Source organism: Meleagris gallopavo, chromosome 7, assembly GCF_905368555.1.
Source record: "Meleagris gallopavo chromosome 7, MGAL_WU_HG_1.1, whole genome shotgun sequence".
NCBI lineage: Eukaryota > Metazoa > Chordata > Aves > Galliformes > Phasianidae > Meleagris > Meleagris gallopavo.
The window spans coordinates 1867382-1883927 of record NC_139410.1 but is presented as its reverse complement, the minus strand read 5'-3'; the positions used below and the strand labels follow the sequence as shown (position 1 = coordinate 1883927).

Sequence of the window (16546 nt, the reverse complement as noted above, 5' to 3'; positions counted from 1 at the left end):
CTGGAGAAGGACCTACGAGCCTCCCTGTTACAGGGCGTTACGTGGGGACGTTGGGAAGTGAGGAGCCCAGTTCTCTGGCAGCAGAAATCACCCACTGTGCTCCACTGGGTGCAGCTACGCAGAGCTGTTTCCAAAAGTAGGACTTGTTTTTAATCAGCTGACTGATAAAACAGCATTGGAGAGGGTGATTCCTTGCAGTGTAGCACTGCTCTTCAGGGAGATATTTCAGTGGTCTAACCAAGGGAAACCATGTACACGGGAGCTGGGACTTATTTGCCTGTGGCAGCTTGAGCTGCTGCAAGCCACAAAAACTTCCTTTTATGCCTCCCTTCATTGTATGAAGGGAGGCTAACAAAACTCTTAGTGGTGGATGGCTTATGCTTATCCTTTTGTGATTATTTCTGAGTGAAGATTTTAATACTGGAACATTTTTATCAAAATAAGACCGTGTATGTGCTATTAACATTTTTCCATTGTTCTTGTGGTATGGTAGGAAACGGTAGGCATCTTTCTAACATTGCTTTCTTTCCTTCAGTGATTAGAAATGAGCTCGGTTTGGCAGGAAGCACTGAGGAAGACTGGCAGAGAGGCAGCGTGGTCCTTGCATGCGAGGTGAGTTCAACTGCACAGCACGGCTCCCGCAGGACTTTCCTTCTTTGTATTACTGCAGTGTGTGAGCGTGTAGGAACTAATGGGAAACCACACCTGAACTTGTACTTGAAATTCCAGGGCTGTGTTCTCAAGGCCCTTTTTAAAACAACGCATGGCATTTGCAGTATTGAAGTTAAATATGAGGTATTTAAGACCTTACTGATCAGAGCTTGACTGAAATTTAGCAGAACCAGCAACCTGTTGGTTTAGTTTGTCTGAAAAACAAACTAACATTTCACTTATTGTAAAACTGATCCTTAAGAAGAGAATCTTTGTTAAGATTTGCAGCAGTGCTGCTTTAATTCCTGGATGACAGTACAGCAGAGCAGGTAGCAGCACACTAACTTCTGCCTCGAGCTAAGCACAAGAGCTTCTCAGGTGAGCAGCTGTATCCACAGAGGTTTTGGCCTGAGCCTGGAACCATCCCTGCAGTGCTTTCTGAAACACAGCCAGCCACAGGCAAGAGCTTGGGTGCTGAAACAGACTCTAGTCAGCCAGCTTTGCCTTGTGCAGCTACTGAGTGCAACATTGTGCCAGCAGTAACGTGAACTCACCTCTACCAAAGATGTGTGCTTTGTGAGACAGCCAGAGGCGTTAAAATCCCTATCAGAACAATGGTGGAGATGAGGTAGGCAGAGAGGATTTAAACAGTGCTTTATCCTACGTGTGCAAGCAGTGGCTGTCAGAAAAATGGGAAATCAGTCAGGAGATGGAGGACAACTTCATTTACAAGCGTTTATGTGCCAACAATTATTAACTAGAGTAGAGCAGACAAACAATAAAACCTACTGCGCTGACTTAGAAAGTACTGCACCCCATGAATAATGAAACGAGCAACAGTCCACGATTGAAACCACGGTCAATAACTTTGCTTTTAAGCCTAACTAGTAATCAATAGGAAACAATTTCATTGTCTTGCATGTCTTGCTATACAGCTGTTTTCTAGCCTGCTCCTTCCTCCATGTCAGACAGTCACACCCATATCTGAGTTAGCCCAAATGAAAGGTGGAGGTAAGAAGGTGGGAAGTCCTCGAGGAGAAGATCCTGGCCTACAGAATCCCTCCATATCTGCTTTAGGAGATGCTTGTCCTTATACTCTCATTTCCTCCATCTAACTCATTTGCTGGAGTCGCTCAAAAAGAGGAAAGGAAATCTCCAGCTATAGGGCCGACACATCTTAATACCAGGATAAAGTAGAAGAACTGGTTGATATTTAACAGACCTTCTCTAAAGAGCACCAAAAAAAGGATTATATAGAAAAGGATTGGGTTATAACCGTAGATAATTCAGATAGTCATTAGATAAAATGTGAGAGATGAAAGTGACAAAAATATGCTAATATATCACCTATGGCATAGAGTATTTGGACAGCGCTCAAACTATGGCGAGGGGAAGCTGAGTTTTAAATTTATAGTATTTATAGTTCTGGCCAAGTCTAGGGGTGTCATGAGATCTAATCTGAAACTTCTGACTGTCACCAGCAGAGTATAATGAGAAGGGATTAGGCAGGGTATCTGTGCACCATGGGAGAAGCCTGTGTATTCCTTGGTCTGGTTAAAGGTTGCAACTCAGGGATCAGCAGTGCTGTCTAGTGATTCCTTACCATGTGAGATGCTCTGAGCTATGTAGAGCTTGAGAACTGCAAGTGCAAATTACTTCATTTATATTTTATTAATGATAAATATTGAAATTAGAAATGTACGAGACAAAACTATTTAGAAGATTTGAATTATTCAGAGTCTGAATGGCTTTCAGACATCTCCTTGGCCTCTGGTCTGTAAGCACGTTCTGTCAGCATTATAAGTTGCATTGGTGCACGTGGCTGAAAGACACGGGTATGAATCTCTTGGATTTTCATAAACCTCCTCAGGGATATATATTCAGTTTCTTTTGCACTTAAGATAATCCTTTCTTTTACCCATTTAATAACAAGTTCTTAAAATATAAACCTCAACGATAGTTAAACTATCTTCTGTGTTGGGTCAAACTAGTAATGCTTGAGGCAGGGTCTATGTTACAGGTCTGATGGCCATATCGCTTAGTCTTAAAACACACTGGTACCTGCTGCATCATGTCGTTATTGTCAAAATAAACACTGCACTGATTTAAGTGATTTACAGATGTTTCTTTAAAGTGCTGAGATGTTCTGAGAACAAGCAAAAGGTGTGAAAATGTTTTGTGGCTTCGGAAGTCCCACAGGTCTGACTTGACTCCAGGAGCACCAACCACCACTGCAGTGCTTGGGGCTGCCAGTTTCACAGCTGCTTCCAAAAGCTGCCTTCTAGAGGTAGGGGCCTTCTCACGAGTGTCCTCTCCTGTAGGAGGACAGAAGCTTGTCACCATGAGCCTGACTCGCACATGCCAGCTGCTGGGCTGGGGCTGGGGCAGTGCTGTCCTACCTGTGGGCCTTGAGCAGAGAAGGCTCCATTTCTCGAGGTAGTCAAGGTTGGATGGGGCTCTGGGTGAGCAGCCTGATCTGATGAATGGCAGCCCTGCCCATGGCAGAGGGTTGGAACTAGATGATCTTTGAGGCTTCTTCCAACCTAAGCCATTCTGTGGTCACCTGCCTGCAAATGGGATTTCCTCTCTCAGTATTTGCCTGGCATCAGGTTACTGGATTGGAGCCCCTGTTTCCCTCAGTACATAAAGGAAATAAACAAAGCTTAATATCTTTGCCATAATTATGTTTTCAAAGGCTATTTACAAAAAAATGTTTAACTTTGGCTGACCTCAGTATGACGTCATTGGGTGAAACCGTAGGGAACAGTTGGTTTCTGTGCAGCACAGTCTTTATTTTGGCTGGCAGTCTACTAACTCTGGGGAATGGTAAGCTCATGCCAAGCGACGTCAGGCAAATTGTACAGTTCTGCTGTGCCCCTCTAGAGGAAAGAGCCTGAGAAACTGCTCTGTAGGTTAGTAACAAAGCTGCATGTAGTGGAATGTGGGGCTCAGCAGTTCAGATTCTCAATCAGTTCGACTGAAGGACCCGCTCAGGTGTGGGGAAAAAGGCAGAGTTTTCTGCTGGCACGTTCTGGTGAAGCAGACCTGGAGGTCATGTCAGCGTGTGCTTCGTACAGCGCTTGTTCTGGCAAGGTGAGCAGATCTGGCATTTATGTAACTCGAGTCCTTTCAGGTGGTGGTTACCTGCTGCTTTTGTCTGTGTGAGGCTCTTCTTTGTTTTACTTTCTTAGCAGCAGCAGCAGTCGCTGCAGTTAAATGGTATTTGTGTACAGACTGAGGAAAGCAGCACTATCTCATCTGTTTGGAAGAAACAGATGTTATTCCCAAGACCTGTATGGTTATATTGCAGACAGACTGTTATAGATGGCTTACAGCTCATGCCACACTCTGGGAACTGCATTCCAGGGAAGCTTGAATTCGAGTTGGACTCTGCCTGGTGACTGTAGTACTGATAAAACACGTTTTAGATGCTCCGTGCACAGATGTATTGGAGTTGGTTTTACAGCTTCTGCAACCACTTTAGCTCCTCTTTGAGCTCACTGAAAATGGTGAACTATTTACTGCATTTCTGTGAAACACTGTTTTGACAGATTTATCCAGAAGTAAAGAAGCACTGGTGGAGACAGTGCAACCCCTGGCAAGAAGGAGCAACGCTGTGCAACTAAGGAAGGAGCCACTTCCAGGTTATGAAAACATGCTGTTGAACTGAATTTTGCAGCTGGGTTTTCAAATGTACCATGGGATGCATCAAATCCAAAGATGCCTTTGCGGGATCAAACGCTATCCGTGTGGAAGGGAGCAGGGAAGGTGACGAAGGGTGCACCGGGGAGAAATCGTCGCTGATAGCAGGGATGGTGGATGAGAAAGGTCCGTCGAGCGCCATAGTGCTGGACTACGCACACCGCCTCTCCCATGAGATTCTCGATCAGGCAGTGAAGCAGTGGGCAGTGACAGAGAGCAAATACAGCGACATCCCTTTCATTGAGAGCGATGTGCCCTGAGCCTGGTCTGGCTTCAGCGAGCGTCTGTCTGCCAGCAGGTCGTGTTTGGTGCTGGTGCAAGTTGAGTAAAGTCAGCTGTGACCGAGCAGAGTGCTCCTCTGGGTGTGTTTGCAAGGAGAGGCTGGAAAAAATTGCCTTTTAATCTATATTGCTAAGAAACCCTGTGGAATACAGTAGAACCTATTAATCACGTGTTGTTCGTTATCAGCCATATGATGAGTGTTGTCTGTCTTTGTACGTGTTGAGTGATCAGAAAGTAGTGTTAAAAAAGAAAACGGGAAGAATGCAACTGCCTTGCAACTGCAGGAGCACTGCCGCAGGGGCCCCCGAGATGCTTAAGAACGAAGCATGGATTATATTTATGTACTGCATAAAAAATATATGGCCTGTTTGTAGGTGACGAGAATGGTACGCCTGGCAAACTTGTCTGTGTTCTGCTGAAGCGAAAGCAGGACCTCTATGTAGCAAAGGCAGCTGCTGTTGTAACCTTCACTTTGATTCTCTGACCCGAGCAGGCCCACAAACCACAAAACGACGAAGGCGGTGAGAAGCGTTTTATAAAACCAAATAGTATTCAGGGAACCATATGGATTATGATCCTATTCAACTTCCACTCTTAACAGAACCGATGAGAAACATTACGATATTGATAAATAGTGCATTGTAATTAAGTTAACAGATGCTCTGGCTTCTGCGAATGCATGAAGGCTATTCTCTAAAATCTTGCAGTAAGAGTTTAATCACATCTAATTGCTGCGTTCAGGCCAAAGCTGTTTGCTTTGTATTTTTTTTACTTTTTTTTTGGTCAGGGGGCTGTATTGATTTCATGGGACTACAGCTGCACTGCGCTGAGCTTTCAATCCAGCATCACACCCTCAGAACTGCTGGCCTTTGCCTTGCTTCTGCTCCCGTAGGCTGAGCACATCCCCACGGGTAGAGCCACGTGCACTGAGGCACAGCTGAGCTGTGGGAGCCTCAGGCCTGAGCAGAACATAGGGCTGTGAGCGAGCCTTGGGCCCCAGGCTAGCGGCTGCTGCACTCATCAGCAGTGCTGCAGAACTCACAGCCCCACTCTTCTCTGGGGCCTTGGGCCTGACCTCTATTGCTCTGCTCTCTGGGGTTGGGAGGAGGAAACAAACTGATCTCCTACCGCTCCACTGCCATCTTAGGCAAAGTGAATGCCTCGTAGGAAGCTTGTGTTGTTTCAGCACCCATTTGCTCCTTCTTCTGTTAAGGCCAACGTATCAGCCATGTCATTTTTTCCTGCATCCAAGTGCTTCCAATTTCATGTTTTCATTTTGCAGAAGGAAACTGCTTTCCATACTGGCAAACACTGTTACTATTTTTAAAAGGCACACACAGTCCTCGTGACTGATACAAGTACGATTCTGAAGCAGCGGTAAGCAGCAGAAGGAGGACCATTGCAGTGTTTCAGCTTACTCTCAGATGTGAATTGAGAGAGAGCTCAGCTGTTTTGCAAACTTTCTGACAAACAGCATCACTTGAAATTCAGCTGGTGGGAAGTGTATCCAGAAGGAATGATCAGAAGTACTTCTTGGTAGCTCAGCACACGACTGCTGCTGACTCGCACTGGCCAGGCTGGGCCCGGCCACTGGGCTGTGCACATGCCATAGGTGGCAGTGACTGGAAAGGCCGTGCTGCTGTGCCAACAGGCCTAATGCTAAATGGGTAATAATAAAGGTTTCTTCACCTCAATGGAATTCCATCTGTCTGCTTACCTTTAGATGAAACTATTCTGCAGTCTTCAAAAGCCACTCTTAGTGCAAAGTTGCCACCAATTCTTCGATTTAGTACAATAAAGGCACTCTGGCAGGGGACTGGTGTGCTCTGACATACACACGTCCTTCTGTTTGGAGTTCAGTGTCTGTGTGCTTTGTGTTTTCTCTGTGGAACACACGCAGGGTCTGAGTGGGTTGTGTGTGACTGACAACATCCTAGGAATGCTTTGGAGCACACTAACTGCAGCACAACTTTGTACCACTGACCTTTCTGTAGTACAATACATCCGTACTCTCAAATAAAACATACTACATTATATTTTTACAAGATTTTTTGTGGAAAATATTTTCTTGTGAACCAAATAAAATGAAAATGGCCATCTGCTTATACGACTTTTATTTGGTAAAAAGGCACAAGTTGGAGAGGGTCTCATTACTGTGAGCTCCAGATGATTCACGTCAAGTTCGGAAGCACACAGATGTGCACATCACTGTTTCCTGGTTCAGCAGCAGCTAAAATACTGCAGGTCCCTCTCAGGCACAGAAGGGACAATCTCTACACCACGGGGATCACTGTGTTATTCCATGAATGCAGCAGCTGACAGTTGTAGTGTTTGTACAGGAATAGAGGCATGGACCAGTTCTTTTTAAAATACAGTAGTTGTTTAAGAATCTAGAATTTTAAAAGAAGAGGAAGGTCTGTATTTCTTACGGCACAGGTAAGTGAGAAATTTGAGTCGTATTTTTAGAAGCTATCCCAAAGGTGTTAACAAAGCCTCTCAGCTACTTTTAATAATAAACCCAGGGTCTCTCTTGTAAATATGTACAGAGCAATGTTACATGGCAGCTGACATGTTCCTAATTTTACTTTCCAGATTCTAGTGACAATGCAAAGAGCCATTTTTCTTTATTGTGCTCACCTTTAATTCTCTGAAAGACACTCTAGTTCACCTTGATGCTTGAATTTCCTGAACTTTGTTTCCAGGCAACAGCATTAGGAAGGAAAGAGCTCTTAGCCAGCACTGACCAGTGCTGCTGGTAACAGAAGCTGCCAAATGCTGGGAGCTCTGTAACCATTCCATGGCTCTGATTTTAGTCCCAGTGCTGATAACTGATGGTATTGAGCAAGACTGATTTTTCCTTAATGTCAGTGGTTCCTCTTCCCAAATTGTGCATTTGTAACCTGTCTCTAACTGTGGAAACAAGTCAGAAGAGGTACCGATGTACAATTTGCTTGAGTATATAAAAGCGTGCAGCCTTCATACTGAACAAAGATCTGTAGCTGTGCTTTGCATGCACAATAGAAAAATAAGTCTTGTCCCCTCTCTACAGTATGTTAGTAGTATCAAGGGGCTCTGGTTGTATCACAGAACTTTAAACACTGTTACTGACAGAATTCAGTGACCTTTAATGAACATTGAGTGTTTTTTTGATGAATGTTTAAATGTTGGTCCCCACAGACACACCTGTGAAGATTTGTTGTGTTAAAGAACTTCAGGGTCTGTGTGGCAGGAGGCATTCTGTTTGCCACTATTCTCTATCACCAGTGCATCCTGCTGCATTCCTCCTACCTGTCCCAAGTTTCCCACCCAGCAGTCAGGGACGGCTCCAGCTCAGGACGCTGCTGGGCACAAGGAGAAATGAAGCCAGCCGGCATGGTGCAGCCACGCTGCAGCCACGTGAGCATCAGGGCCACTGCCTTTGGAATTGCTGGACCACCAGCAGCCAACGTGCTCCTTTGCAGGCAGAGGAGGCTGGAGACAGTGACTTCTTTGCCACTGGGAGAGCAGGAAAAGCTCCAACAATGCTCGAAATCGTGAGAAGCTCATTATGCAATTCAATCAATGGCGTTTTTACAAAATAGATTTTACCAGCGGAAAGAAAAGTGCTCGGGGCTCTGACGCTATTATGACATTTGAAACATCGTCTGCATCACGTGGCAATGCTGAACACAGACCAAATGTTAAATCAATAGAATAATTCCTTGCTCTCAGACTAATAATCATACGTCAGTCTGACCTTTGATTTAAAAGACTACTTAACGCCATGAAATTAGCATGTCTGGCATTTGTAGCTCCGACTGTTTTAATGCTTTAAGTATATCTTAATTTCATTGCACAGAGAAGAATCAGAGGCCCAATCTTGCTTCAACAGCCCAGCAACAGAGCCAGGAACACCATGGGTTCCTCAGCTCCTGCTCTGCAGCCCATCCCTGAGCCGCACTGTCTCCCCGCAAGATTCCCCTCAATGGCTGAGGCCCAAAGCTGAACATTAATCATTGTCTAACAGCAGTCAGAATAACTATTTGCCTTCAAGTCATTTTTCCCCTTATTAACCAGAGATGTAATCATGTTGTCGTTACAGCTACATAACAAAAGAGAATGGTACTGAAAGTGAAAAATAGTTACAAGTCAGGCTGGCTAAGAGCTTCGTCATACTTCATCACGCTGTTCTTAGTTTTTATAGCATAAAATGAAGCAGATGTGTAAGATGTCAGTAGATATGATCTCTACAACTTGAGGTCGTTGTTTCCCAGAGGCTTGAAACAATTGTCCACGAATTCATCGCTGACTTCTTCCAGAGCAGCAGGCTTCCAGCGGGGGGACTGGTCCTTGTCAATCAGCACTGTGGAGTGGGGAGAGAAACACAACAGTTACGTTCTGTAACTGAGATGAGTTCTGGTTGCACCCAGATCTACAGAGATACACCAGAGAGAAAAGTCAGCGTGCTTCACAAAAGACAGAGCAGTTGGAATGCACCCTCCTACTCTACTGAGTTGTCACCCGTGCAGAGAGGGAGCTGAGGGCTGCCAGCCACAAGGAGTGCTGGACCACCCCAGAAGAACTGCTCCAATAGTGTTAGGATTTCCAGTGCCAAACTGGACTCTGTAGAGAACAGAAGATTCCTGTGGCTAATTTAAATGCACCAGATAAACTGATCATTGAAATAATCAATGAGAAAGTAGCACAGCACAGAATCATTGTGGGAAATTCAGGAGTATTGTGAATACTGACAGTGCTGCAGAGCTGTATAGATCCAACTGTGAGGATTTGTACAACTGTGTATATATATAGTTTGCGCTGTATGCTGGGAAATGCACCGCTGAAAATGAAAATCATCAATGAACGATCTGCATGGGAAAGTGCAATGAGGTACACGATTCTCAAAGTGCATTCCTTGTGTCACAGCTGCAGAAGGCATGGCATCAAGACTGCTCTGCAGAAGAAACATTTCTCCCTCTATTGAGCACCACTCAGAGAACACCCAGAAAGTAAGTCTCATTCAAAGGACAACTTGCAGTAATTGCTGAGGCTGAGGACACTGCAACTTTTCCTCTTACAGCTTTCAAAGAAAGGAGGAGCTGTGAATGAAGCATTGACCCCATTCTTCCTCAAGTTCAGGACTGAGGGCTCTTTGGATGCAAATAAGCACTGAGTAGAAGTTCATTACATAGCTGTAGTAGAAGTGATGTGGGTAATTCTTCAAAAGCAGTGTGCTTTTATTTTATAATTAATTTACTTTCTTACTGAAAAGTTACGATTCTACAAACTTTTTTACACTTTTTCACACTTCTTTCCTTTTCACGTGTGGTGATGTGAAGCCATTGATTGGTCTGGGTCAAAACCATCCCAAATCACTTATGTTTATTGCACTGGAATAGCACTTATTATTTTCTTCAATTCACAATCACAGACTGGCGGAAATCATCTGTCCCCTACAAAAGACAGCACTGACTGGAGATGCTTTACATTAGAGAGCAATAGGGGAAAAGTCCATTGCACACTGCTACAGCTTCAGATCTGAGACACCACAGTCACTGCTGGTAATTCTCACTGGCACGGCAGCACTGTGCAGTCAGACAGAATGATCTGTTTGGGTCAGCAGCCAGGCTGACAGCTGGTCACACTGAATGATCCTAATGCTACCTCCTATGAGATGTTTCACCTTTCTTAAATTCCAGTACTTATTATCTAACAGTGTTATGAATGCTCTCCTTTACTGCAATAACTTCTCTATATTTTGTTCTTCTCCAGCTTGAGATTTCTGCACGAGAATGGAACAGGAATTCTGGGGACTTCTGAGGTAGGTGGAGGGAAGCTCGTTAAGATAAAAGTAACACAGTGCTATGGTTATGGATTTGCTCCTGTGTTCCTTAAGGAAAAAGAAAAAAGGTAGGAATGAGTTTGCAAGACTTTGTGTTCGACTGCTTATGTTCACTCAGCACAGTCAAAACACTGGTATTTCTAAGCACCTGAGATTCTATGAGCTGCTATGAAAACTGTCTGCCTGCTCCCTCCTACGGGGGTGAGGCTGGCAGCTGCCAGCACTGCAGGGCAGAAGCAGCACCCCGCTGCTGCGTGCAGAAATACCATCTCTGCAAGATCAGCACTGTATAAAGGCCTTCACAGTTTCACCTAGAGTGCACAAATAGGAGGGTAACTTCAGACATTTTGGTCCTCCCAGACTGCTGAGGCTGTAGTCACCTGGATGTGTTCAAGGTATTGACTCCAAAAGTGCCTGCCCTTCTGACGAAGAAAGACCTCCGGGTCCTTGGCAGTCACCCAGAGCTGTGCATTCCTTAATTTATGTACTGTTCTGTACATTGAAGGGAACTACAGATCCCTGAAGTGTTCAAAGACCACATTTACTGGTATGTGGGAAGATCCCATGCCCTACGGATGAAGCATGATCCACGTATTAAATGCTTTAAGGTTTTGGCTTTTCTTCAGTAGCACGAACAACAAGAAACATAAATGAAGAGATGGTTTGCAGCAGGTTCTCAGCCCGTCTGAAAGGAAATTGGGCAAAAAGAGAAATACAATTCTGACCTCAGATCAGAGTAGGTTTAAAAACCTTTGTGTCAGCTTTTACTACATATGCTAGGGAAGTATTTTGTTTAAAAACGTGGCTTGAAGTAGGTAAAAGCTGTCATTAAAACATGACCTATAGCCACAGTTACTGAAAGACCCTCTTCAAAAACTAAAATCTGATGATTATATTTTAAGTCCACTTTGTGGGTAGATCCTTCTGTGGGGGTCAACAGTTGGCTATGAAGTGCTTGGAATTCAAAGAACAAACACATGCGTTCATTTTCACTCAATCTGCTTGATCCTGTGAAGTGCACAGCGAAGTCACTTGCAAATCAAAGATGGGGTGCTTGGCACCTTGTTGGATAATGATTTTTATGAGATCAGACCTAGCTGCAATAATGACAGTCAGATTCTCCTTGACTCTTAAACAAGAGAAAGATCTTACTAAAAAAGCAACAAATGTAAGACAAATCTGAGAACATATATACAACGAGTTCAGAAGTGCTTCAAGTGCTTATTCTCAGCCATCCGGTCAGCGCAGCTGAATCTGTTCTCCTTCCCCATTTCTGACACAATTATGCCTTTGCTTCATCATCCCACGTCAGAAGGAAAGGTACCCAACCACTGCTCCTGCAGCTGCTTTCTTTACAGCCCCATGTGGGATTTACAGTCTGCATGGTGAGAAGCAATCTCCTTTTGTCCTCTGCCTGTCCCCAGATGGTTTAATGGCACTGTGAGTTACAAATCAGGAGTTGATTTGGTGTTCACCCAACTCCCAGCCTTTGAGGTTTGTGTCTTCCAAAATTGCTTCATTTCAGCAGCTGTGAAAACCTATATGGTGATTCAGAATATATTGTAGGAATATTCTCTCCTAAAGATATCATTATCCCCATTACCACACAATGAAAAGTACATACTTCTCAACGTGTGATAAAATCCTAAAAGGAGTGCCTGTTAATGAGTGCTAAGGACTAATTAATAAAAGAAGCTTGTCCTGTGTCGTGCAAAACTTTGAATCTCTCATCCCTAGGCTGTCTTTAATACAGCGTTACTGACATGAAATACTCAAACTAACCTTTGCTATGCAAGTAGATTTTAAAGACAAATATGAAGAGTGAGGAGGAGGTGACAGTACATACTTGAGTGCATAACTGTGTGAAAACTAAAAGCCAGGTTCCCACCTCTTATTCCCAAAGCGTTATACAAATGTCTTGTACTGTAAGCTCCTTGGAGAAGAAAATGCTTTTGTTTTGTTTCATCTTGTGCTGAATAGTACATAAATAATTCCTGCAGTTTCTAATAGATGTGACATTGGGTTTGACAAACTGCGCATTGAATCAGCAGCAGAATCAAGGGCATCTGTCCCCTGAATGAACCTGCTGAACTGCTGCTCTGCTCTTACTGCTATCTATCTTGAACACTGCTGTAAAATGCTGAATTATTTAACAGACGTAGTTTTATTGCAGTGAGACACCTTCACTGAGAGGAATTTTTGACACGGCCAAAAGCAATCTCTGTTGTAACTGCATTCTATGCAAATACTTGTTACTGACTTTCAGTCTTCGTTTCTTAAACCACAGTAGTGTAGCAGCACTACCACTTGGCACAGAAGGGACCAGCTTAGCAATCACTAGTCTTGGCATTAAATATGCTTAAGAACTTTCCCAATGCCCTCCTGAAACCTTCTCACAGTGCTGTGTTAATCGGTGGATACAACCCTTAAGGACAGTGAGATCACAGAGGAAACGTAGTTGTTAGTTTGTACCAAGTGAAACCTTTTGACCAAGAAAAGCCAAAATAAAGCAAGCTGGCAAGTGTTCTCGGGCTGTTGCTGCATACGCTTCTATCTCCAGAGGTTAACACAACAGTGAGGTGGTAGAATATTTAGTTTGGGTAACTAAAGGTGCAGGTATGTGCACTTACCTGCTCGAACCCCTTCATAGAAGTCATGGCCTCTCTGAAAGACAAAGGACCAAGCTGTAACAGAATAAACTACTGATCCCCTCTTTCCTTTTCCCACTTCTGTCTGTCATGTGAGTTCTCAGGATTCAGTTAATTTCTACTTGTGCAATTATTTCCTACTCATGCTTTCTTCATTAAAAAGTTACATAATCTGCTTAAACACAGCCAGAACTCCTAACATCCATCTCTTATTGAGCAAGCAGCTTTCATGCACTGCAGGACGAAGGGATCTTCAGAGAGAAGCTCACCTTCAGCAATGCTGTATGTATTCTGCACACTTAGAACACCTTGCAGTTAAAGGAATCCTGGAAATATCCAGTTCTTTCTGATGAAGAGAAAACATTTAAATCGCTAAGGATGCTATACTGGTCATGGAGCAACAATACCATTATCAGGAAGCAGCTGGTGAAGATACCAGCAGGCACTCAAATGTAACAGAATTGGATACACCACATTCTCACATACATCTGATTCATTTAATAACATGCATAAAAATGTTATTTTAAAGTAACTTGCTGGAAATAAATGGGAGCCCTTGGTGTAAGCTATGTAAAACTTGTTTCTGACAGATCTGCCCCAACCCTGGCTGCAGAGCCAGCTCTCTGCTTCCTGCTTACCATGCACGCCTGGCTCAGTCTGTACTCCATTGTGAACACGTCTTGTAAACTCATGGAAGCACCTTCTCTGAGTTGTCTGAGAGCCAGCTTTAGGGATGTAGGCGACATCTTATTCATAGTCTGGGGAAGACATGAACAATTATTTCCATACTCTTCAACTTAGATGCATTTGAAAATCCTTCTTTTGCATTTCGAACTTTGTAGGATGGCACTCTTGCCTGAGCTCTCCTCTACAGGCTGCGCAGTCCTCCTGCTCCCTGCCACCATGCTGTCATCCTCAGTGAATTGACCTGCACAGTCTTTACACCAAGGTCTCTGGGAAGCAGGCCAGCACCTCTGGGAGGCCGAGAACTCTTCCCATCGCTTCTGATCCAACTACTGCCAGCTACAGGATCTAGCGCAGTTTGAAAGACGTTTCCTAACGTCTATCTTTTTAGAAGTGGAGGCGACTGCTACAAGCAATTGTATTCTTTTTTGGAGAATATATTTATATACATACAGTCTGAATAGCTCTTAGATGTTACTGATGCTGTAGCTGATATTACTGTGGTGTAACATATAAGCTGTTTGATAGAATAGCAAGGTAATACCATCAAGGTTAGCCACGAACTTATGTATTTGTTTTATGACTATCTGCAGTATAACAAGAAGAAAATCTTGGGGAGAGGGGAAATGACACAAAAGATATCAAACCAAGGTGCATGTCTGTCTTCTACAGGCTTCTTGTATGGGATCAGCAGACAGTGCAGTAATTCAGCCCTACCCTGCTCTGCTGACAGAAAGCCTGGAGTTCTTCCTTCTTCTGACAGAGCTACAGGCTATAAATATTACACAACAGGCAGGATCCGTCTAAAGCATACAAACAAATGCTGTAAATCTGGCTCTCATGACTATCCTTCAATTAACAGCGTGCCAGTAAACAGTGAAAGAGGTGGGGAGAAGGACAAAAACCTGGTTAATAAAACAGTACTTAGCTTCAAAGCCTTCAGGTCTGTTGAGGAAAGAAGCTACATTTTATGGTTGCTGATCTTCAGCTTATTAATCTAAACGTGCCTCCTTCTCCTGCAAGCCCAACTAAAACCTCTTTATTATTCACAGTATAAAAGACATTTCCAGTTAATTACGACATTTTTACCACTCTACTGAGAAGTGGCAGATGGAAGACTTGCCTCTTAACATTATTTTCATTGCAGACATTAGACTCCTTACCCACAGACTGGAATGGCAGCTTTCCAGTCATCAACATCAACATTTTTTCTGGCTCTCAATTACTCTTCATCCCTCTCCAGACACCAGCTGATACAGCAGTGACCCATTTAGCCCAGTTAAGCTGGAAAACATGTGATTGCTGTACGAGCAGGGCGCTGTGGAATTGAGACTTAAAAGCATTGGTTCTATTGTTCTCCTTGATGCTGATGTTGACCATTTTTGAGGGAGAAAATAGTTAAGAAAGAACCAATCCTGGTGAAGCTAACAAGTAGCATCCTTTCAGCAGATAAAGAACCCAGCTATGCCTGTTTAATTACGTCATGATAGAGGTCTCAGATGTGTAGCAATTCCTAACAGGACTCCTTTCTTCCCTTAATGCATGCCTGCTGGCTTTACCCTTGAACTGCGTCTTTTCTCCTTTGCTTGGTTTCAAGCTGTATCAGAATGTGTTTGCTCAGACCAAGCCAAGTGGTGTGCACAAGGCAACACATTGCTTCTGTAGATGAAATGAGGGGGAAAAAACTGAAAAGGGGAAGATTAACTTAACTAGTCATGTGCACACAGCACTGCCTATCTCAGCATATCAATGAGGCTGGAGGTGGAGGAGACACTGCTACAAATCAAACTGAAGGAAGAGGAAGAAGGGAAGAAAATGGGTAGGTGGTAATGCAGAAAAATGAGTCAGTGTGTATCTATAAATAAATCCTCTGTACAAAGAGGAGGAGGGGACTGGTGCTTGGGAACAGACCTGAAAAGGAGACAGGATAGGCTGGCGTGGGAGAGGGAGTACAAAAATGCAAAGGAGTTGTCATAGAAGTATCTGACATCTATGCATCTCTGTATCAGCATCTCTGAGACCATCTTGATTTCAGTGTTAACGAACCTGAAAGCTACAAAGCTGAATTTACAACATATCTGAGTTCCAATAAGATACTAGCAAATTAAGATGACCAAATTGGCTCTGACTCAGTGGAGTGCCTTACAAGAAAAAACAGCTGGAACATCTTTGTCTCCGAGGCCATCACAGTTTCTGACCTGAACCTGAGCTATTGAGGGTCCCTGGGGAAGGCTTGTTGTAAGTTAAAAGAAACAGAAACCCCAGAGGTCCAATGTATCACCTGTCTTGCAATAGGTGAATACATTTATCACTCACTTCCTGAAATACCAAAGCGTTCCTTGGTCTGTGCTGAACAGTGACTCTGGATAAGCTCTGACAAAAGGAGCTCTAGCCAAAGCATTGCTGGAAAGCTACACAGGGACAGATATATCACTTACTGGTCTGTAACAGTGCAAATGCTTCTTTTCTTGAATTCGCTGCTATTAGGAAACCAGCCAGCTTCATCCCTACCATCTATCTCACCCACCTACTGCACACTCATTTAGAGTTTCAGGGATTGGTGTCTACATCCCTGCAAGCCAGCTGCTGTCAGCATGGTGTCTGTTCCTTCTTACAGTCTCTGCAGTGTTCTGCGTGCTGCCCTGGAAGTCCTTCACTAACAATGAAGGTGATCAGTAGCTGCACTGACCTGCCCCCCGAAAAGCTCTATAAAAGCATCGTGTGAAGAGGAACTCAAATGTGATGCTTTGCAGATTTT

At 43.8% G+C, this 16546-nt stretch overlaps 2 protein-coding genes across 12 annotated transcripts in view; one reads left to right on the top strand and one right to left on the bottom strand.

The window, feature by feature from the left end:
* Positions 1-16546, top strand: part of AKAP19 (A-kinase anchoring protein 19) — a 48906-nt gene that overhangs the window by 21760 nt on the left and 10600 nt on the right. For 5 of the 9 annotated variants that reach the window (XM_085227526.1, XM_085227529.1, XM_085227527.1 and 2 more), the window contains 2 exons: positions 536-612; positions 10387-10435. In XM_085227526.1, the coding sequence (XP_085083652.1) occupies positions 545-612; positions 10387-10435 (117 nt within the window). In that variant the 5' untranslated portion in view covers positions 536-544. Of the gene's footprint in view, positions 1-535; positions 6681-8973; positions 9624-10386; positions 10436-16546 lie in introns of those variants that run through there. The other 4 variants (XR_014884250.1, XR_014884249.1, XM_085227523.1 and 1 more) reach the window with 4 other exon arrangements.
* HIBCH (3-hydroxyisobutyryl-CoA hydrolase) overlaps positions 6733-16546 on the bottom strand; it is a 37979-nt gene continuing 28165 nt past the window's right edge. For all 3 annotated transcript variants that reach the window (XM_085227522.1, XM_085227520.1, XM_085227521.1), the window contains 3 exons: positions 13743-13862; positions 13087-13120; positions 6733-8977 (listed from right to left, as the gene is read on the bottom strand). In XM_085227522.1, the coding sequence (XP_085083648.1) occupies positions 8862-8977; positions 13087-13120; positions 13743-13862 (270 nt within the window). In that variant the 3' untranslated portion in view covers positions 6733-8861. The remainder of the gene's footprint in view (positions 8978-13086; positions 13121-13742; positions 13863-16546) is intronic.